Source organism: Macrotis lagotis, chromosome 5 (assembly GCF_037893015.1).
Source record: "Macrotis lagotis isolate mMagLag1 chromosome 5, bilby.v1.9.chrom.fasta, whole genome shotgun sequence".
Classification (NCBI taxonomy): domain Eukaryota; kingdom Metazoa; phylum Chordata; class Mammalia; order Peramelemorphia; family Peramelidae; genus Macrotis; species Macrotis lagotis.
This window is the reverse complement of record NC_133662.1, coordinates 260670486-260691205: the sequence shown is the minus strand read 5'-3', so window position 1 is coordinate 260691205 and position 20720 is coordinate 260670486. Positions and strand designations below refer to the sequence as shown.

The 20720-nt window shown below is 55.4% G+C and overlaps 1 protein-coding gene and 2 non-coding genes across 5 annotated transcripts; all 3 read left to right on the top strand.

Moving 5' to 3' along the window:
• The first annotated feature begins 610 nt into the window (after nucleotides 1-610).
• EIF4G1 (eukaryotic translation initiation factor 4 gamma 1) lies at nucleotides 611-20630 on the top strand. 3 transcript variants are annotated; one of them, XM_074189607.1, is made up of 33 exons: nucleotides 611-733; nucleotides 1565-1622; nucleotides 1729-1822; nucleotides 2055-2141; nucleotides 3179-3355; nucleotides 3476-3575; nucleotides 4470-4582; nucleotides 5351-5443; nucleotides 5572-5638; nucleotides 5722-6585; nucleotides 6924-7015; nucleotides 7106-7280; nucleotides 7384-7517; nucleotides 7648-7818; nucleotides 7931-8119; nucleotides 8222-8419; nucleotides 8504-8650; nucleotides 9208-9444; nucleotides 9564-9668; nucleotides 9826-9985; nucleotides 10269-10369; nucleotides 10551-10653; nucleotides 10750-10852; nucleotides 10954-11186; nucleotides 11274-11392; nucleotides 11494-11666; nucleotides 11791-11916; nucleotides 12034-12115; nucleotides 19050-19148; nucleotides 19235-19369; nucleotides 19449-19530; nucleotides 19613-19753; nucleotides 20062-20630. In XM_074189607.1, exons 3-33 carry the CDS (start codon nucleotides 1763-1765, stop codon nucleotides 20241-20243), a joined length of 4848 nt encoding a protein of 1615 aa, XP_074045708.1. In that variant the 5' UTR covers nucleotides 611-733; nucleotides 1565-1622; nucleotides 1729-1762; the 3' UTR covers nucleotides 20244-20630. The 3 variants fall into 3 exon arrangements, with proteins under 3 accessions (XP_074045708.1, XP_074045709.1, XP_074045710.1); XM_074189608.1 differs by lacking the exons at nucleotides 611-733; nucleotides 1565-1622; nucleotides 1729-1822; nucleotides 2055-2141 and adding an exon at nucleotides 2307-2639; XM_074189609.1 differs by lacking the exons at nucleotides 611-733; nucleotides 1565-1622; nucleotides 1729-1822; nucleotides 2055-2141 and adding an exon at nucleotides 2356-2450.
• Nucleotides 6757-6833, top strand: LOC141490339 (small nucleolar RNA SNORD66). Its single transcript, XR_012469177.1, has one exon. It is a non-coding gene; the product is annotated as a small nucleolar RNA SNORD66 (small nucleolar RNA).
• Nucleotides 10140-10213, top strand: LOC141490338 (small nucleolar RNA SNORD66). The gene has a single exon (XR_012469176.1). It is a non-coding gene; the product is annotated as a small nucleolar RNA SNORD66 (small nucleolar RNA).
• Nucleotides 20631-20720: the final 90 nt, after the last annotated feature.

The window sequence follows — 20720 nt, the reverse complement described above, 5'->3', positions numbered from 1 at the left end:
CCAGCTGGGTTTGCTGTAGGTCAAATGAGGGGGAAGTGCAAGACTTGTTTGTGGATGCGAGGCCCGAGCGCAGCGGGGCCGCCCTGGCAGCCGCAGTCCGACCCTCTGCCGGCGCCGCTACCTCGGGGGCAAAGTGAGGGGCCCCGGCCCCGGAGATGGGCCTGGCCTAGTGTGGCCCCCAGAAGTCGGGCTTCCCTGTCAAATCCTGGTGGGGTCTTCCCGGTAATCCGGGGGGGGGGGCTGCCCTGCGGCCGGGCTCGGCCTCAGCTCCCAGGTCCGCCCGCGCCCCGGCGTCTTGGGGACGCGCTGCCCTCCTGCCTTTTCCTCGGGGCCCCCCAGACACGGAGCCCCCGGGGCCCGGCCCGGCCCCGGCCCTTTGTTCCCCCGCCTCCCGCGGCGGCCCGGAATGCGGGGCCGGGCCCCGGGGGCTCCTGGGACATGTGCTCCAGCGGGGCGGGGGGGCGGGCAGACGTGCCGGCGTGCGTGCGTGCGTGCGTGACGCCGCTGACGACACGCGCCGCGGGCGGCCCCGGCCCCCGAGCGGCGCCTCCCAGGCCCCTGCGCCGCGGCGGTCACGTGGCGGGCCGGGTCGCGCCTGCGCCTGCGCCTGCGCCTGCGCCTCGGGGAAGAGGCGGCGGCGGAGCCGGAGCGGTGTGCGGGAGCCGGAAATGGTCGTGGACGGCGCCTGTGCGGCTGCGTGGGGCTCGGCCGCGCGGACTGAAGGAGACTGAAGGTAACGGCGCCATGTCCGGGCCCGAGCCGGGCCCCCTCCCCCCGGCATCCGCCGCCATCCGGCCCGGGGCCGCCCGCCCGACCCCGCCGCCGCCGCGCCGGGCCCGGCCCGGCCCCGCCCCGCCGCCCGCCCTCCCCGCGGGCCCGGCCCGGCCCGGCCCGGCCCCGCGCTCAGCCCGGCCCGGCCCCGGCGCCCGCCCGGCGCCCTGCCTGCCCACGTGTGCCGGGGCCGCCCGCCGGGCCGCGCCGAGCGCCGAGCGCGGGGCCGGGCCGGGCCGGGCCGGGCGGGCGGGCGGGAAGTGACACGTTGTTCTCTGGCGCCGCCGCCCCGGGAGGGAGGAGCTCGCGGCCCGGGCCCCGGTCCCGGCCCGGCCCCGGCCCCGGCCCCGGCCCGGGCCTGCCCGCCCTGCCCGCCCCTCCCCCGCTCCCCCGCGCGCCGGCCCGGCCCGGCCCCGCCGCGTGCCCGGGAGAGGAGCCCCGGGGCTCCGGGCCCCGGAAGGTCAGCACCGCCCGGCGGCCCAGCCTCGTGCCCGCGGCCGCCCCCTGCGCGTCCGGCCCGCGGCGGCCCGGGCCAGGCCCGGGGCCCGGCCCTCCGTGAGCCGAAGCGCCTGCCGGCTGCCGCGGCCCCCGTCCCCTCCCCGGCCCGGCGGGGCCGCCCCGGCACTTTGTCCTTCACGTGCTTGCTTCGGCAAAGCCCCTTGCTCCGGCCGTCTTGCTGCCCCGGGGGGGTGACCTTCCCTGCTGCTCTCTGGAGCCCGGACACCTGGAATTTCCAGTCGGGCTGGTCTTGGGCCCCGGAGCCCGGTTGATCCCCTTCCCCTTCTGATCCTAGGCCCCTCGGATGCCCAGAGCCTGTAGGCCCCAGCGTGGATTTGTTGTTTCCCGAGGGGGTGAGTGAAGGGCAGGTGGGGCCGGGCGCCCAGTCTAGAAATCTCTGAAGCGGGGGGTCACCGAAAACTAGGCTTCAAGGCCTCAGACCCCCCCCTCTCTTCACAGGTGCTGGGGGGACCCTGATGTGGCACCAAATGAAATGAACAAAGCTCCACAGCCCACAGGCCCCCCACCTGCCCCATCCCCCGGACTCCCCCAGGTAATGGTGGGGGAGTGTAGAGAAGACTGGCTTCTGGACCCGGTTGGGGGTGGGGGCCAGTGGGAGTCTCGGAGAGGGAGAGGACCGTGGCCTCCTGGCTCTGGGGGACCTTGCCAGCCTCAGACCTGTTAGTTCATCTCTTTTTGGCCCACTTCGTACCCGCCCCCCCCCCCCCCCCCAGCTTCCCTTTGCCGTAGTTTCTCTTGCTGAACTCTGGTCTCCCCCTCTTCAGCCGGCGTTCCCCCCGGGGCAGACAGCACCGGTGGTGTTTAATCCGCCACCAGCGACCCAAATGAACACGCCTTCTCAGTCCCGCCAGGTGAGGGTCTGTGGGGAGACAGCTGGGATTTGGGGAGGGGGGGCTGGGGAAGGACCAGGAGAGTAGAGTGGTCAGGGCCTGGCTCCTCGCACCTGACTCTGATCTCTTCCAATCCTTGTTCTCCTGTGTCCCCTTCCTCTTTTTCAGTGCATTATTTGATAATGAGTGCCCACAGGAGACACGCCTAGGTTATGGGGGTGACCCTAACGGGGAGCCCCACAGAGCTGGGAGCAGTGCACCTGGGGTGGCCCTAATGGAGCTTACATCTTTTCTGTCTCCTCTCTTCTCCTGGTGGTCGCAGTAGTTCTGGTCATTGTCCCTTGTTGCCACTCTAGCCCGTGGGGGAGAGGAGCCCCATTTTTTCTTCCCTTCCCCGCTTCCTTCCTCCTAAGAAGGGATGCTTCTTTCCCTATTCTCACTCCATCCCTGGCCACCTGGGGGATAATTCTCTTCTTTCCTGTCCCCATGTGCTCTCAGGGAGGATTCAGGTCTCTGCAGGTAATGCCTCTTGCCTGATCCTGGACCGTAGTCTGGTCTCCCAGTCACGGGCGGGGCAGCAGGGACAGGGTCCTGGGGGGTGGTGGGAGAGAGCCTCCTGCTCCGCCTAGCGGGGAGGGGGTTGGTGTGGTGCATGCTGAGGGACCTTAGTTTTCCAAGCCTCTGGTCTGGGGAAGGGAAAGAGCCCGGCATGTTAAAAGCCTCCTCCCTAGTGTCTTGGGGGGGCGGAGCAGGGAGGCAGAGCAGTGCATGCTGGTCTATCTCTTGCTTGGAAGGGTCAGGGAAGGCAGGGCTGCTTCTGTACGAGGGGGCCCTTTTTACACTACCATATGGAGTGCATGGTTCTTTGGGAGTGAGAGAGAGCACCTTAGAGAGCCTGGAGATGAGGGGTAGGCCTGGAGGACGAGCGAGCGAGCCAGTGATCGGCCGGCCGGCGGCTGGTTAGGGGAGTCCCTGTGTCCACAGCAGCCTGTCTCGGTTTAGCCACGGGGGAGCCGGCTGTAACATTGTCCCTTCCTTTTCCTTCTTCATGCTCCCAGCATTTCTATCCGAGTCGGGCTCAGCCCCCAAGTAGCGCAGCCTCCCGAGTGCAGAGTGCAGCCCCCGCCAGGCCTGGCCCGGCTGCCCACGTCTACCCCGCCGGTTCCCAAGTGATGATGATCCCCTCCCAGATCTCCTACTCAGCCTCCCAAGGCGCCTACTACATCCCTGGACAGGTGAGGCAGGGATCTCCCTTGCTTTCAAGTGGGACTTGAGACACTTGGCTATTTCTAGGCTGAGGGGTCTGGCCCAAGAGCGTGCTCAGGCATTCATTGCCCTTCCTTCCCCCACCCCAGGGCCGTTCCACTTATGTTGTCCCGACCCAGCAGTATCCAGTGCAGCCAGGAGCCCCCAGTTTCTATCCTGGAGCAAGCCCCACTGAATTTGGGACCTACGGTAAGCCCGAAAGGGCAGGTGCAGGGGTGGGGGGTGGGGGGGGAGCAGGGGTTTGTGGATGATTTCCCAGATTCTGAAAACAAGTGACAGAATTAATAATCAGTGCTTAATGTTTAACAAATAGTGGGGGGTGGGAGGGAATAGACTTTATCCTGTTGCCAGGGGACTTGGAGGCCTCCCTAGGGCAAGGAGTATTAGAGCATGAGCTGTCAGCCAGGGCCTATCAGAAGACAGAGAAGAGACCCCCTGTGCAAAGGGTTGGGGAGCACAGGTGGTGAATGGTTTGCCCCCATTTGGCAGTTCTTTGGGAAGGTTTCTCTCCCTGTCTGCCTCTTTGATTCAGACCAGGCTGTCACTTCCTATTCCCTGTCCACAGCATCCGCATCTTTGCCAGAGGGCCTTAGAGCCAGGTGGAGATGGGGGTCATGACATGAGGGTAGGGGTGCTCCAAAGTTGGCGGGGTCTCTCTGATCTTTTTCTGGCACCATGTTGTCCTCACTCCCTGAGGAGGCTAAAGGAAGTGACATCCCACACCGGAGTCCTTTGGTGATATTCTTGGATCTCTGACCTAGGGTCAGGGCCTAGATGATTGGGGGTGTGTCTCTGTAGATGTATGTGTGTGTGTGTGTAGGGGGTGCCTTCCACCAGGAGGTGTGTGTCAGGAATTCTTGTAAACGCAGCTCAGACTGGTTCCCCGGCTTCTGTAGACGCCGAGTTCCCTGGGGGTGGGGGGGTGGAGCAAGGGGTAGAGGCCCTGGCTCAGCTCCTCTCCAGTTTAGGGAAAGCCAGGTTCTGGTGGCCCGAGGGGTGCACAGGCGGGTCTTCATCCATGGTTGGGTCTTGACGTTTCCATCACTCGTCCTCCTTACCCCCACCTGACCCCCTTCTGCAAAGCCGGTGCCTACTACCCAGCTCAGGGTGTGCAGCAGTTTCCACCTGGCGTGGCCCCCGCCCCAGTCATGATGAACCAGCCACCCCAGATTGCTCCCAAGAGGGAAAGAAAGACGGTGAGCCACGACAGCAAGGGAGACTTGGGGATCTGGGAAGGAAAAGGTCTGATCAGGTGGGAGCTAGGGCACTGTGGGTCAGAGCAGGGGGATTGTGGGAGAAGGGTTCCTGCCAGGAGGGGAGGGGGCAAGGGCAAGGGACCTGTGGATTTTGAAAGCTTGGTAATGAATGCTGAGCTCCTCCAGGAGCAGGGATGAGGAGCTGGGCGGGGGGGGAGTTGGGAGACCCAAGGGATCTGGGTTCTTGAGGGTTCAGTGTTGGTTTTTTGTTTGTTGGGAATGGTTTGTCATGTGTGTTGTGCCCCCACCCCCCCCATGGCCTGGAAGCTCTTGTGAGCCTCCGCCTCTGCTCTGGGCGTGGTGCCCAGAATGGGGTGCCAGGGCTGGGGAAGCCGCTGAGTCACTGTGGCTCCACCCCTCACAGCCGGGCCCTGCCCAGAGTCCAGGCAGGCCTTGGCCAGAATTGGGCTGTTTGAGGGCTGGAGCTGAGGCCCTGAGGTGGGAGGAGGGAGGAGTCTGCTGCTGGCTTAGAGCGTTGGGGGGGCAGCAGTGAGGGAGGCCATTGTGATGCACTGGACGCTCTGTGAGGTCGGGGGTCTCAGGGGGCGGGGGCTACGACTCCAGGAGCAGGGTGCTTGGGTCAGCAGTGGAATTCAGGGGGTTGCTGCTATCTAACTACCTGTGTCCTAGTGGGGGAGGGGCGGAGTGGGGGCAGGGAGGAGAAGTGGGCTCCCCCTGCTCCCCACTCAGCTCACACTCTTTTCTCAGATTCGGATCCGAGATCCCAACCAGGGAGGGAAGGATATCACAGAGGAGATCATGTCTGGGGCCCGGACCTCCTCCACCCCCACTCCTCCCCAGGTACTAATGGGTGTCACTGCTCTCACCCCCAGGCCCACGGGAGAGGGGTCGGCCGGCCTGGAGGGCCAGGGACCCTGGGGAGGGGGTGGCCCTCAGGACAGAAGGGCTGATCTGTCGCTTCCCCACAGACAGGAGGAGGTCTGGAGCCTCAGGCTAATGGGGAGACTCCCCAGGTTGCTGTCATCATCCGCCCAGGTAAGTGGCCTCCAGCGGCCCTGACCAGGAGGGAGCAGACAGCGGTCTTGCAGGCGGTCACTCTTGGCTCCCCTCTCTTACAGATGACCGGCCTCAGGGAGCGACCACTGTGGCCCGGCCCGGGCTCGCCCCCGAGCACAGCCCCTCCGAGTCTCCATCCCAGCCATCCTCTCCTTCCCCTGCCCCGTCACCACCACCTCCAGTTTTACAACCGGGGCCCGAGCCGGGCCCGCCGGGCCTCCCTATCACCGAGGACACGATGACAGCCACGGTGATGATGGAGAGGGCTGTCGAGGAACCCGTCTCCACTGCCCACGAAGCCCCCGAGCCACCCTGCCCTGCTCTCCCTCTTCAGCAGCCCTGTGCCTCCCCTGGACCTTCCCCAGAGGCAGAAGTGACTAGTCCTCCAGCAGTCCCTGAGCCTGCCCCCGCCCAGGCTCCCAGCCTCCAACCACCTCCGGACAGCGCGCTTTCTCCTGAGCCCAACGGCGTGGCCCCTGCGGAGGAGCCCGAGGCCCAGCCAGAGGTGGGCCAGGCTGAAGCGGTTCCCGTGCCGCCACCCCCCCCAGCCTGTCCCCAGGAATTCACAGTTGTGGCCCCTACGGCCCAGCCTGAGGAGCTGCCCAACGGGGCCCCCTCTCCCCCTGCCATGGACCTGAGCCCTATTGCTGAGCCAGAGGAGCCGGCCGAGGAGGTGGAGGTGGTGGTGGCGGCGGCGGCGGCGCCAGCACCAGCGCCGGCACTCCCCACCCTCCCTGCCGACCTTCCCGGGCCACCTGCTGCACCTCCTGCCCAGGAGGAAGAGCTAGAGAATGAGGAGGAGGAGGAGGAGGAAGAGGAGGAAGGGGAGACTGAAGGGGAGAAGGGAGGAGAGGAATCGTTGCCCCCTGAGACCACCCCCACCCCAGCCCCCCTTCCCCAGAGCCTTGACGAGACAGCCGCCCAAGGTGAGGGGTAGAGGGGTGGGATCGCCTTCACGGACTCGCTTGCTCAGTTGCTGAAGCATCTGGGGCTCTCCTTAGCTTGTTCTGTATGCAACAATCTCTGTGGAATAGGTTCGGGGAGGGGAGGGGGGGCTGGGGAGGCGGGGGGGGGGCTAGGAGGTGGGCTTGGTGTTTCTTCGCTGATGAGGTCCTATTTGTGCCGTTGTGTCTGGGCCACTGAAGCCTTGTGATGGAACTGAGGATCTGAGGAGAACATTGGAACCAGCCCAGAGAGCTGGGCTGCGTGGGGACGGGTGGTGGTGGGGGCATGTTAAAGCATTCCGGCCTTTGGTCCCCTTTAGTGGTGGCAACATCTGTGCCAAAGAAGAGACGGAGAATCAAGGAGCTCAACAAGAAGGAGACGGTGGGCGATCTGCTGGATGCCTTCAAGGAGGTGAGGGGGATGGAGGCATGGGGAGGAGATGTGGCTCCTGGGGTGGGGGGGTTGGCATCAACCCTAGAGCAGAATATCCTTTGCCCCCAGGGCAGTGAGGGTGCACTGGAGTTGGAAAACAAGTCCCCTACCCGGGTAGAGCTGGAGGGTGGCCCTCGAAGCCCCAGGCCCGAGGAAGCTGACGAAACCTGGGAGGAAAAGGAAGACAAGATTGACGATGCTGAGAACATTCAGCCTGGGGACCAGAAGTACCAGTACAAGTCAGGTGGGTGTCGGGCTGGGGCCGAGCCAGGACAGGGCAGGCAGGTGGGGATGGCGGGGCCTCGGCCACCAACGCCGTCTAGAAGCTTTGGCTCCTCTGTTCTCAGATCAGTGGAAGCCTTTAAATCCTGAGGAGAAGAAGCGCTATGACCGTGAGTTCCTGCTTGGATTCCAGTTCATTTTTGCCAGTATGCAGAAGCCAGAGGGCCTGCCTCACATTAGTGACGTGGTGCTGGACAAGGTTAGTGTGGCCAGGAAGGTGGGTACTGACTGCTGAGGGAGGAGTTCTGCCTGGGGTGACGCTCTCTGTCTGGGGTGCCCACGGGGCTCCTATCCTGCCAGTGAAGGCTCGCTTTCCCTTCCGCAAACAGGCAAACAAGACGCCTCTGCGGCCGCTGGATCCCACCCGGCTGACGATCATGAATTCTGGCCCCGACTTCACCCCGTCTTTTGCCAACTTGGGTCGACCTAACCTCAGCAATCGGGGTCCCCCAAGGGGAGGGCCTGGAGGGGGCCCAGGCAGTGAGCTCCCCCGGGGACCGGTGAGTGAGAATGTTGGGCCAACCTCACAGTGGGTGATTTGGGGAAATCGAGGTGAGAGTGGGGGCGTGTGGCTTCTCCCATGGCCTTTCTCACTCAGTCCCTCTTGCTCAGCCGGCTGGCCTTGGCCCCCGGCGCTCCCAGCAGGGCCTTCGTAAGGAGCCGCGGAAGATCATCGCCACGGTGTTGCTCAGCGAGGACGTGAAGCTTAACAAAGCCGAGAAGGCCTGGAAGCCCAGTAGCAAGCGGGGCCCCACGGAAAAGGACCGGGGAGAAGAGGATGCCGATGGCAGCAAGACGCAGGTGCGGGCGGGCGGTCTTCCTGGCCCTGGCCTCTCCAGGGCCCCGACCTCCTCCCCTGGGCTGAAGCCTCACGTGCCTTGCTTTGTTCCCCTCCCTTTCCAGGACCTCTTCCGAAGGGTGCGATCCATTCTGAACAAGTTGACGCCCCAGATGTTCCAGCAGCTGATGAAACAAGTGCAGCAGCTGGCCATCGACACGGAGGAGCGTCTCAAAGGGGTCATTGACTTGATCTTTGAGAAGGCCATCTCAGAGCCCAACTTCTCCGTGGCCTACGCCAATATGTGCCGCTGCCTCATGGGGGTCAGTGCCTTCCCTGAATGCTCCCCCCTAGGCCCTGCACCAGAATCTTTTTCCCTCCATAACTTCTCCCTTCCCTCCCCACAGCTGAAGGTGCCCACCACTGACAAGCCCACGGTCACTGTCAACTTCCGGAAGCTGCTGCTGAACAGGTGCCAGAAGGAATTTGAGAAAGACAAAGATGATGACGAAGTATTTGAGAAGAAGCAGAAGGAGATGGATGAGGCTGCCACGGTGAGGGCATCTCCTGCCCCTCGCTCCTCAGGCCTGGGGGGTGGGGGGGTGGGCATGGGGCTGGCTGACAGCACACCCCTCGATTCCTCCATAGTCTGTTAACTCTGAAATCTTGGGCGGGTTCCCATTGCCTCCCAAAGAAAGTCTGGGCTTGGCTCAGCTTCTGGGACTTTCCACCTTGGCATCTGAGCTATTTTCCACCATTATCTCGTGGTCTTTTCCTTCTAATTAGAACTTCAACCAGAGGGCATTACTACCTAAGGGGCCCCCACATCATCCTGGGTTGGTGGGGGGCCTTTAGCCTTTGCAGCCAAGCTAGGACTCCTGCAGAAACTCATTTCACTTGGAATTCTGAGATACTTTGATTCCTTTTTCTTTAGTGTGACTTGTGTAGACAGCTATGTCCATCTCATCTATCTGTAGCTTTTCTTGGTGAAGGGCTCGTGGTAGTTGTTAGAACTGGTGGCAGAGTGAGGGTGGGAGGCTTTTGTTTCTCTTAAGATTGTGGGCTCCCGCCAGAGCTGACTCTAACTTCTGCCCCTCTCCTGTGACTCCAGGCCGAGGAACGGGGCCGTCTGAAGGAGGAGCTGGAAGAGGCCAGGGACATCGCCCGCCGTCGGTCCCTGGGCAACATCAAGTTTATTGGGGAACTGTTTAAGTTGAAGATGTTGACAGAGGCCATCATGCACGACTGTGTGGTCAAGCTGCTGAAGAACCACGACGAGGAGTCCCTAGAGTGCCTCTGCCGGCTGCTCACCACCATTGGCAAAGACCTGGACTTTGAGAAGGCTAAGGTAGTGATCCCCTCCCTGGGGGAGGGGGGTTGCAAGGTTCTGAGGAAAGGCTAGCACCTAGGTCTTGGGGCCTCTACCCTGTCCTGCCCTCTTGAGGGTTCTGCTGCCTGTTCTTCTAGCCCCGGATGGATCAGTATTTCAACCAAATGGAGAAGATCATCAAGGAAAAGAAGACTTCCTCAAGAATCCGGTTTATGCTGCAGGACGTGTTAGATCTCCGAAAAGTAAGAGCTCCCCAGGCTGCACTTTCCACCCTGAGTATACTTCCAGTTCCTAAGCCCATCTCTCACTCCTGACCTCATCACCCCCCCCCCCCCCACCTTTCTCGAGTCTCTTCTGCTTTTTTCTTGCCCTGAGTTGTCTTTGGCCGTGTCTTTGTAGAGCAGCTGGGTGCCCCGTCGGGGAGACCAGGGTCCCAAGACCATTGACCAGATTCATAAAGAGGCTGAGATGGAGGAACATCGTGAGCATATCAAAGTCCAGCAACTCATGGCCAAGGGCGGGGACAAACGTCGGGGCCCCCCGGGACCTCCCCCAGGCAGTGAGTCCTTCCATGAGGGTGACACCAGGCTACTTTGGTTTGTGATTGGGAGGGAAGACATGTGAGAAGCTAACAATGGGGTGACTGGTAGTGCCATCCCCTGTACAAGAAGGTCAGTGGGATTGTGTGTGGGGGGTGTTGGAGGTATGGGACTCTCCAGTGATGACCTTATTAGTGCCATGTGTCTGGGCCACTGAGACCCCGTGATGGAGCTGAGGTTCTGAGGAGATTGGAGGCTGGTTGAGCTCCTAACAGGCCGAGGCTGATCCCCACACTCTTTTAGGCCGAGGGGGTTTGATTGTGGATGACGGAGGCTGGAATACTGTTCCTATCAGCAAAGGCAGCAGACCCATCGATACCTCCCGACTCACCAAGATCACTAAGGTAGGAAGCCCAAGAAGGAAGAGCACAGGGCTGGCTCCACAAACTGATGAGGCTGAATGTATGTGTGTGTGGGGGCTAGTATTTTCACCTCATGGCTTTAGATCCATGTACTTGGAAAAGTTGGAATGGGATTGGGTTCTGGCTGCTGACCTGTGATTCTCTTCTGTTTGGATCCCCTTAGCCTGGATCCATTGACTCCAACAACCAACTCTTTGCCCCTGGGGGACGTCTGAGCTGGGGCAAGGGCAGCAGTGGGGGCATGGGAGCCAAGCCTGCAGACCCAGGTAGGAGTGCAGGGGCTGTGGCCTGGAGTGTGAGGGGATGACAGCCAGGGCCTTAGGAAGGAGGGAGTTTGCATTTCTGGGTCTTTGTCTCCCCAGCCTCTGAGACAGCCCGGGCATCCACCAGCACCTTGAACCGCTTCTCAGCCCTTCAACAGGCAGCACCCCCTGAGAGCACAGACACGCGGCGGGTGGTACAAAGGTGAGTTCTTGGGTCACTCGGGGAGGCCAGCCCACGGTCCCCCCCCCCCAGCCTGGGTGGATCGGGTTTTTGTGCCGAGGTTCAGCTGGTCCTTCCTTCAGGAGCAGCCTGAGCCGGGAACGTGGGGAGAAAGCTGGGGATCGGGGAGATCGCCTGGAGCGCAGTGAGCGGGGAGGAGAGCGTGGGGACCGCCTGGACCGGGCTCGGGCCCAGATCCCCAAGAGGAGCTTCAGCAAAGAAGTAGAGGAGCGGAGCCGAGAGCGACCTCTCCAACCAGAGGGGCTGCGTAAGGCGGCCAGCCTGACTGAGGAGCGGGACCGCAGCCGGGACGCAGGTAAGGGGCAAGGCGGAGGCCAAGAGGAAGCGGATGTCCAGATCAAGTTGGGGGCCCCTCCACTTCCCTCTTGTTCCTTCTCTGTAGTGAAACGGGAGGGAGCCGCTGCCCCCACGGGACCCCCCAAGGCTGCGTTGTCTGAGGAAGAGCTAGAAAAGAAGTCAAAAGCCATCATTGAGGAGTTCCTGCATCTCAATGACATGAAGGTAAGCTGTAGGGTAGGCAGGGAGAGGCTCCAGGAAGAGGATTGGAATACCTTTTTGGGGGCCTGGGCCCACCTGACCCCTCCCCTCCTCCACTTCCCCAGGAAGCGGTACAGTGTGTGCAGGAACTTGCCTCCCCATCGCTGCTTTTCATTTTCGTTCGGAACGGCATCGAGTCAACCCTGGAGCGCAGCACCATTGCCCGGGAACACATGGGCCAGTTGTTGCACCAGCTTCTCTCTGCTGGTCACCTCACTACCACCCAATATTACCAAGGGTAAGCTGGCTCCTCCCAGTGTTGGGGGTAGCCTTGGGGAAGAGGCACCTGACGAGCCACCACATATGGGACTTGTTTTTCCTTAGGCAGAGCCCCTCAGGTCCTGACTTCTGATCTTTTATAGGCTCCATGAGATCCTGGAAGTGGCTGAAGACATGGAGATTGACATCCCCCATGTATGGCTGTATTTGGCAGAACTGGTGACACCCATCCTTCGGGAAGGTGGGGTGCCCATGGGGGAGTTTTTCAGGTAATAATCCTTGGTGTAATAATTTTCAGTTCCTGCACAGTTAACGTGCCAGACTTAGCACTGTCTTTGGGGGAGGTGACAAAGTGACCCAAGGTCTGGCTTTCTCCGTCCCCACAGGGAAATCTCAAAGCCGCTGAAACCCCTTGGCAAAGCCTCTCCCCTGCTGCTGGAGATCCTGGGGCTCCTGTGCAAAAGTGTGGTGAGTGGGGGAGCGCAGGGGCAAAGGCTTTCTAGTAGGAGTGCTGAGCCAGAAATCCCATCCCCAAATGTTGGGTCCCGGTCTTTAGTCATCGGGTGATAGTTAAAGTTAGATTAACTCAGCTCACTTCATGTGGGGACACATGGCCAACCGTTCACACATGCCGCTCAGCACACTGCAGGGCCAAGTCCAGGAAAAGTGGCCCAAGAACCTGCCCTCATCCCATCTGCTGTGCAGTCACAAATTTTTAGAGATGCTCTGAGTCATGGAGAAGGGATGGGCTGATGGTTGTCTTCTTGCCCGTGTTCTTTACCTTGAGCAAGGCCCTTCATTTCTGGGCATCACTATCTTCATCTTCACAATAAGATGAGGTTATTGAGGAATGTACTGCAGGGTTTCTTCTAGCTCTGAATCCATGGTCCTAGAGGTCAGCAATTATGGGGCAAGAGTAAAAATAGGAGGACTTGGAAAAGCTCACCAGGGAGAAGACATTCAAAAGAGGAGGGTCAGGAAAATCGGGCAAGGTTTCTCTTAGTGGTTCTCTTCTGAGCTGACTGCTGTTCATTCTTCACCATCCCCTTCCTGGGGGCATAGCCCAAATTTGTCCTGGGCCCTGGCTCTTGGGACCATGACAGGCTGAAACCCCCATGGCTCAGTTAACTCTGTAGATGATTCCCCAGGCTGTGAGGCATCCTGAGTGACTCTTCCTAGTTCTGTTTGCACATTTCCATCTGCCTAGTGGATGTTGGTGCATCAGATTCAGCATGACCAAAACGAGCTCTGTATATCCCCCACTCCCAGAGCCACCCTTCTTCTGATTATCCCTTTGTCAAGGGCTCTCCCATCTTAGGCACCCAGGGTCCTAACTAGCCTCAGACTGGTTTTCCTCTTGAACTTAACCCAATCTCCCAATCATTTGTTACACAATTTCCAGTGGTTTTCTTCATTCCTCTACTCAACAAACTGGTGATCCCCTGGAATGAAATGTTAGGTCCTCTGACTTTTTAAACCTTTTCACAGCTTGGCCCCACCTTGGCATTTTTTTTTTTTTTTTTTTTTTTTGCAAGGCAAATGGGTTAAGTGGCTTGCCCCCAAGGCTACACGTAGTTAGGTAATTATTAAGTGTCTGAGACTGGATTTGAACCCCGGTACTCCTGACTCCAGGGCCAGTGCTTTATCCACTGCCGCCACCTAGCTGCCCCCACTTTGGCACCTTTTGCAACCTTATTTATGCCTGAATCCCTTTGTTCAACCACTTTGGTCTTGGTGTTCCTCAGTCATAGCATTCCATCTCCCATCTCACCATATTTATACTGACCTAGATTTCCTTAATTCTTCCAAAAATTATTCCAGTGGCATTTTCTTCATGAAACTTTTCTTTTTTCTGAAACTTTTTTTTATACCAATTACATGTTAAAACAATTTTTAACATTTTGAGCTTCAGATTCTATGCCTCTCCACCTCCCTGAGAACAGTAAGCATCTGTTATAGGTAATATATAATCATGTAAAACATTTCCATAATAGTCATTTTTATACAAGGAAAGAAAGATATTATACTTTGGTCTGTATTAAAAACAAAAGGAATTCTTTGGAGATGGGTAACATTTTTCCTTCCAAGTCTTTTTGAGATTGTCTAAGATCATTGTATTGCTGAGAAAAAGTCATTCACAGTTGATCATACATACAGTGTTGCTGTTATCAGTATTCTGGTTCTGCTTCTTTCATTTTGCATCAGTTTTTTGTGTAAGTTGAGGTTTTTCTGAAATCATTCTGTTGGACAATTTTTATAGATAGTAATATTCCATCACAATTTCATTATCACAAATTGTTCAGCCAAGCAGCAGTTAATGGGCATTCCTTCTATTTCTAGTTCTTAGCCACCAGAAACAAGACTGTTATATTTTTGTATATGTGGGTCTTTTCCTTTTTTTATGATCTCTTTGGGATACAAATCCAGTAGAGATATTACTGGATCAAAGCTGTGCAGTGTTTAATTGCCCTTTGGGCATAGTTCCAGGTTGTTCTCTAGAATGGTTAGATCATTTCTCAGCTCTCCCAACAGTGCATTAGTGTCCCATTTTTCCCACATCCCATTTCAACATTTTCCTACTTTGACATATTAGTCAGTCTGAGATTGTGAGGTGGTAGTATCTGCGCATTGTTTTAATTTGCTTTTTTCTGATCAATAGGGATTCGGAGCATTTTTTCATGTCTATAGAGAGCTTTGATTTTTTTTTTTCCTGAAAACTCCCTATTATACTCTGATCATTTATCAATTGAGGGAATATTTGCATTATATAAGAGATTTTTGGTACAAATTAAAAAAAAAGATTTATTCAAGGTAGTGGGGTTGAGTGACTTGCCCAAGGTCACACAGCTAGGTAATGATTGTCTGAGGTTAGATTTGAACTAGGGTCTAACACTGTGCTGCCACCCAACTGCCTCCTTGCTACAAATTTTTCCCAGTTTTCTGCTTTCCTTTTAATTTTGGTTTTGTTGTTTTGTTTGTGTAAAAACTTTAGTTTTATATAATCAAAATTATTTAAAATTTTGTGATGCTCTTTTCTTTGTTCTTAAATACTTCCCTTATCTATAGCTTAACAGATAAATCACTCCATACTCTGCTATTTGATGAATCCTTTTTTTTTTTTAAGGTTTGTTGCAAGGCAAATGGGGTTAAGTGGCTTGCCCAAGGCCACATAGCTACGTAATTATTAAATGTCTGAGGTCAGATTTGAACTCAGGTACTCTTGACTCCAGGGCTGGTGCTCTGTCCATTGCACCACCTAGCCGCTCCAACCCTTTTTTTTTGTTTTTGATTTCTCCTGTTGTGACTGTTAGTACAGTCAGTCCTAAACTATCTCATGTTGTTTTGTCTTGATTTTCTCTGTTTACCAACCTGTGTCCATGCTCTCTTCCCCAGTTGTGGCTCAGACACGGGGGCAGTGTCTCTCTAGCGTCTGGCATAGAGTGGGCACTTAAGCCACATGCTTTTGAATTGATTGAGGGGGCCATCGTTGCTGTGGGAAAAGGCCCCTTATTTTACAAAAGGAGTGATGAGAAGATAAGCAAGCTGACCTGTGGGAGGCTGGGATTTGGTGGGGCTCTCAATGAAGCAAAACCTCACTGAAAAATGGATACTAGAAGGTAGTACGAGTCCCTTTGAAACTTTTCATTCAATTCCGCCTGTTAGCACCCAGTGGCATCTCCAGTGTTCTTGAGACCAGTGCTCTAAGGAGTTAGTAAGGATGAGTTCTAGGGTTAAAGAGAACATGGAAACTAGCTCTTGCCATCTTAGTAGGAGGAAATCATGTGTGTGTAAGCTGAATCTGTAGCTGCTAACTTGAGAAGCTCAGACAACAACTGGGAGAATCCAGAGGAACTTCCCATAGGGACAGGAACAACTCACCTTTCAGAGTTCTCCCAGATCTGTAGAGATAGTCACTGGAATGGGAGAGATGGTGACTTAGTGGTGTTTGAAGCAGGTCCCAAGGCCAGCCTTCTACTGGGTCACCTAGCTGGCTAGTGAAAGAGGTCCACGGGAGCCTGATGGTGACTAACTACTGAGATACTTTGTGAAGAGTCTGGGGTTTTGTTGTAGCCAAAGGGAATGACATGATCTAGCTTGTTTCTCAGGGATGTGATGGTAGCTGTGAGGATGAACAGGTGAGAGGTGAATGAGCAGGGAGACCACTCAGGAGACTGGCAGTCATCCAGGCAAGAGGGGAGGAGGCTGAAGACCTCTTTGCCTCCTCAATCATCGCAGTGAATGTGTGTGAAAGTAAGGAAGTTTGGAGGTGGACAATCATATAGGGCAGGGGATGGTGGTATTTAGGAAGACTGCAAATGGTGGGGCGGAGCTGGGGTCTCATGGAGGACAGCAGTGATAGCACTTAAGAATTGGCATCTTGGGACTTGGGCTCGTGCCTCTGCCACAAGACTCTTGGCTTCTGTTGATGATAGTCTATGGCAAAAAAAACTAGCAGCTGGGAGAGGTTCTTGTTGAAATGCACACACGTGTCCTTAAACATGTTTTGCGACTGCTCCCATTGCACTAGCTAATAAAGACCCTGATAAATAACCTGTGTGATGATCCAGCAGAACAGATTCCCATTGACCACATTTGAAAATGTGACTAAATAAAAGAGCCTTCCTCAGACCCTTACAGATAAGATGTGCCTAATTGTTTCTCCTCTCTGCCTTGGAAGCGCATGCCAGCTCTCTGTTAGGAGAGGGCCTGGCTTGTGCTCGCCTCCTTCTTTTGGACACATGTGTGGATCTCAGTTCTAAAGACTTTGTTGGTTCTCTTGGTTCTACTCACGTCGTTCTGTCTTATGGCTTAGTGATTTTCTCTGAAACTGCCCAATTTCTTCATTTCTCAAGCTGCAGTAAGACCCTATTATGTTCTAGGCCACACTTGGTTTGGCTGTTCCTTACTTGCCAGTTTGGGCCTGCCATGAAGATTGTTGTACATAACGATGATCCTGGGATAACTGGGACATTGGGTCTGAACATTTTAGTAAGTTTGTGGGCCCAATTCCTTTTATGTTGGGTCAATATATTAAAATTTTTCTCAATTTCATGTAAAAGTTTTTTAATATTTTTAAAAATTTTATGTTTGAAATTCCTTCACTTCTTGAGGTGAGCAATTTGCTTTAGATTGCATATGAAACATTTCCATATTAGTCAGCCATGTTGCAAAAATGAAAAGACCCCCCAAAAAGCCCCAAGAAAAATAAAGTAAAAATGATAATTAAATCTGCATTCAGGGGGGCAGCTAGGTGACCTAGTGGATAGAGCACCGGTCCTGGAGTCGGGAGTACCTGAGTTCAATTCCGGCCTCAAGACACTTAATAATTAACTAGTTGTGTGGCCTTGGGCAAGCCACTTAACCCCATTGCCTAGCAAAAACCTAAAACAAAAAACAAAAACCAAAAAACTGCATTCAGACTCCATCAGATCTTTTTCTGGAGGGTAGATAGTAATTTTCATCCTGTGTTTCAGATTTGTCTTGGTCTATTGTATTGCTTGGAATAATTAAAGCATTCTCAGATGAACATTGTGTAGTATTGTTGTTACTGTATATAATGTTATTCTGCTCACTTCACTTTGCATCGGTCCATATGTCATTATCTGACCATCTTTTCATTTAAGTATTCCATCAGACTCATAACTTGTTCAGCCCTTCTCCAGTTGTTGGGCATCTCTTCAGTTTCCAGTTCCTTGCCACCACACAAAAAAAGCTGCTATAAATATTTTTTACAAGTAGGTCCTTTTCCTTTTTCCTTGATCTCTTTGTGGTCCAGACCTCGTAATAATATTGCTGGGTCAATTTTATTGCCCTTTTGGACATGGTTCCAAATTACTCTCTAGAATGGTTGGGTCAGATTACTTTTCCACCAACAGTGCATTAGTAATACATATTTTTCCAGAATCCTTCCAAAATTTATCACTTTCCTTTTCTGTAATATTAGCCAGTCTGATAGTTGAGGTGGTATTTTATATTTGCCTTATGGTTATTTTAATTTGTATTCCTCAGTAGATGTAGAACATTTTTTACATGACTATATAGAAAACTTTGATTTTTTTTTTCATGAAGTCTCTTAACTAGTTATATCCTTTTGACCATTTATTTATTGGGGAATGACCCACATCTTGAAATCTGATGTGAGATGTTAGTCTGTATCTACTTTCTACCAAAACTGTTCCCAGTTTCTGCAGCTGTTTTTGTCATATGGCTAATTCTTACCCTCAAAGCTGGAGTCTTAGTTTTATGGTCATTGACTACAGTATTGTGGGCTTCATTCCAAATTGCTTTCCAGAAAGGCTATACCAACTCCCAACTTCACCAGGTTCTCCTTTGAAAAATTTTCCTCTTTTGTTGGCTTTTGCCAGTCTGAATAGAATTAAGCAATTTTTATTATGCATTTGCAAAGTTATTAGTGATTTAGAGAATTGTGTGCATGCAATTATTGATAGTTTGAATTTCTCTTTGAAAACTGCCTATTTCTTAGGCAACTAGGTGGTGCAGTGGAGAGAGCACAGGCTCTGGAGTCGGGAGGACCTTACTGAAAATATGACCCCTGTAGACAATTAACTAGCTGTGTGACCTTGGGCAAGTCACTTAACCCCTTTGCCTGGCAAAAATCCCCCCCCCCATGATTTTTCCAGTTTCCATATACATCAGTATTCATTTTTGTAAGATTTTGAGATCATTTTTTCTCCCTCCCTCCTGCTGTGTCCTTATGACAGCAAATAATCTGATAGGTAGTGCATGTAAAATTATATTAAACCTATTTCCATATTAGTCATGTTATGAAAGAAGAATCATAATAAAGGGAAAAAACTATGAGAAAGAAAAACAAATTTTAAGAATTAAACTGTATGCTTTGGTCTATTCATTCAGACTCCATAGTTCTTTTTCTGGATGTGGATGGTATTCTCCACAGGTCTTTTTTGGAATTGTCTTTGATTGACGCACTGCTGAGGAAAGCTTCGTCTCATTAAATCATCACACGATGTTGCCGTTACCGTGTACAATGTTCTGGTTCTTCTCCCTTCACTCGGCATCAGTTCATGTCTTTCCAGGTTTTCTCTCAGAAATTTGTTGCAGATTTTCCCGATCATCTTATTTTTCTTATAGTTATTTAATTCATTCATTTAACTTGAATTTCCTGTTAGATAACACTTACCTCAGTAATCCTCTATGAGTTCTTGATCGGAAAGGTAAAATTCTTGTAGGACACCTGTCTAGTTCATGCATCTGTTTGTAACTTGAGAGGGTGTGGTGTGACAGGTTGGTGTAAACCCGATGGTTGCCAGACTCATCTAGTTTTTTGGGAGAAGTAATCTTAAGGAATAGGCATTGGCCACTTGGTTTGCCAGATGGGAGGCACAAGAGTGCTGAAGGGATCTTGCCTTTTTTTTTCCAGGGTCACAAAAAGGTCGGGGTGCTGTGGCGGGAGGCTGGGCTCAGCTGGAAGGAATTCCTGCCCGAGGACCAGGACATCAGCGCCTTTGTCACTGAGCAGGTAGGGGCAGAGCCCCTCACCCTTCTCTTGTTTGGTTGGCCATCTTGTTTGTGGCCGTCACCTGACCCTTGAACTCTTGGTCTCAGAAAGTGGAATACACTCTGGGAGAGGAGTCGGAGACCCCCAGCCAGCGAGAGCTGACCTCCGAGGAGCTGAGCCAGCAACTGAAGAAACTGCTGAAGGAAAGCACCAGCAACCAGCGGATCTACGACTGGATAGAGGTGGGGAGGGCGCCTGGGGCCGGGGGGGGCCTGCGGGGAAGGCTGGTCTTGCTCATGGCACCCCCTCTCTCATCCCCAGGCCAACCTGAACGAGCAGCAGGTGGCTTCCAATACGTTGGTCCGCGCGCTCATGACTGCCGTCTGCTATTCAGCCATCATTTGTAAGGGTTGGGGAGGGGTTCTGGGGGGGGGCGCTGATCCTCCGTGTGGGGTTCAGGACTGAGGCCCTCTCTTCCTTCCCAGTCGAGTCTCCCCTGCGGGTGGACGTGGCCGTGCTGAAGGCCCGAGCGAAGCTTCTACAGAAATACGTGAACGACGAGCAGAAGGAGCTGCAGGCGCTGTACGCGCTGCAGGCGCTGGTGGTCACTCTGGAGCAGCCAGCCAGTAAGGGCCGGGCCGGGGCCGGGGGGCCGGGGGGCCAGTAAGGGCCGGGGCCAGGGCCGGGGGGCCGGGGCCAGTAAGGGCCGGGGCCGGGGGGCCGGGGCCAGTAAGGGCCGGGGCCGGGGCCGGGGGGCCGGGGCCAGTAAGGGCCGGGGCCAGTAAGGGCCGGGGCCAGGGGGGCCGGGGCCAGTAAGGGCCGGGGCCAGGGCCGGGGGGCCGGGGCCAGTAAGGGCCGGGGCCAGTAAGGGCCGGGGCCGGGCCGGGCAGTCTTCCCTCCGTGCCCGCCTCACCAGGCCCCGCTTCCCCCCCAGACCTGCTCCGCATGTTCTTCGACGCACTCTACGATGAGGACGTGGTCAAGGAGGAGGCCTTCTACAGCTGGGAGAGCAGCAAGGACCCGGCCGAGCAGCAGGGCAAGGGCGTGGCCCTCAAGTCCGTCACGGCCTTCTTCACGTGGCTGCGCGAGGCCGAGGACGAGTCCGACCACAACTGAGGCGGGGCCGGCCGGCGCCCCACGGACACGCGGCCGCAGGACTGCAGGGGGGGCCGGGAGGCGCCTGTGGCGCGGCGTGTCTGAGCTCTGGTGGCTGCCGGGCAGCATGGCTCGGGGCTGCCTGGGCCCCTCCAGGACGATGCCAGGCGCCCCTCCCCCGGGGCATAGAGATATATTATATATAAAGTCATAAAATTGGTGTGGGGGTGGGGTGCCACCGCCTACCCCTGGGGTCCTTTTTTTATTTTAAGAAAATCACTCTTGGGACGGCCGTCCTCGCTGCTGGGGGCGCTCCGCCCCAGCCCCCCGCACCTCCCCTGCTGCCGCCTGGGCAGGGGACAAGGGGGGGGCACGGTGCCTGTAATTATTAAACATGAATTCAATTAAGATCCGCCTCTCTGCTTTCTGCGGGGGGGGGGCGCTGGGGCGGGGTGACGGGGGTCCCCGCGGCGGGGCGCCGGGGGCGGAGGGGCCAGC

What these genes read in the sequence shown, in the direction of transcription:
- EIF4G1 (XM_074189607.1), top strand. Translation starts at nt 1,763, where the DNA reads ATGAACAAAGCTCCACAGCCCACAGGCCCCCCACCTGCCCCATCCCCC. An exon ending in CCAAGAGGGAAAGAAAGACG is followed by an intron (nt 4,583 to 5,350) that starts GTGAGCCACGAC and finishes CTCTTTTCTCAG; the next exon opens with ATTCGGATCCGAGATCCCAA. An exon ending in CCCGGGACCTCCCCCAGGCA is followed by an intron (nt 9,986 to 10,268) that starts GTGAGTCCTTCC and finishes ACACTCTTTTAG; the next exon opens with GCCGAGGGGGTTTGATTGTG.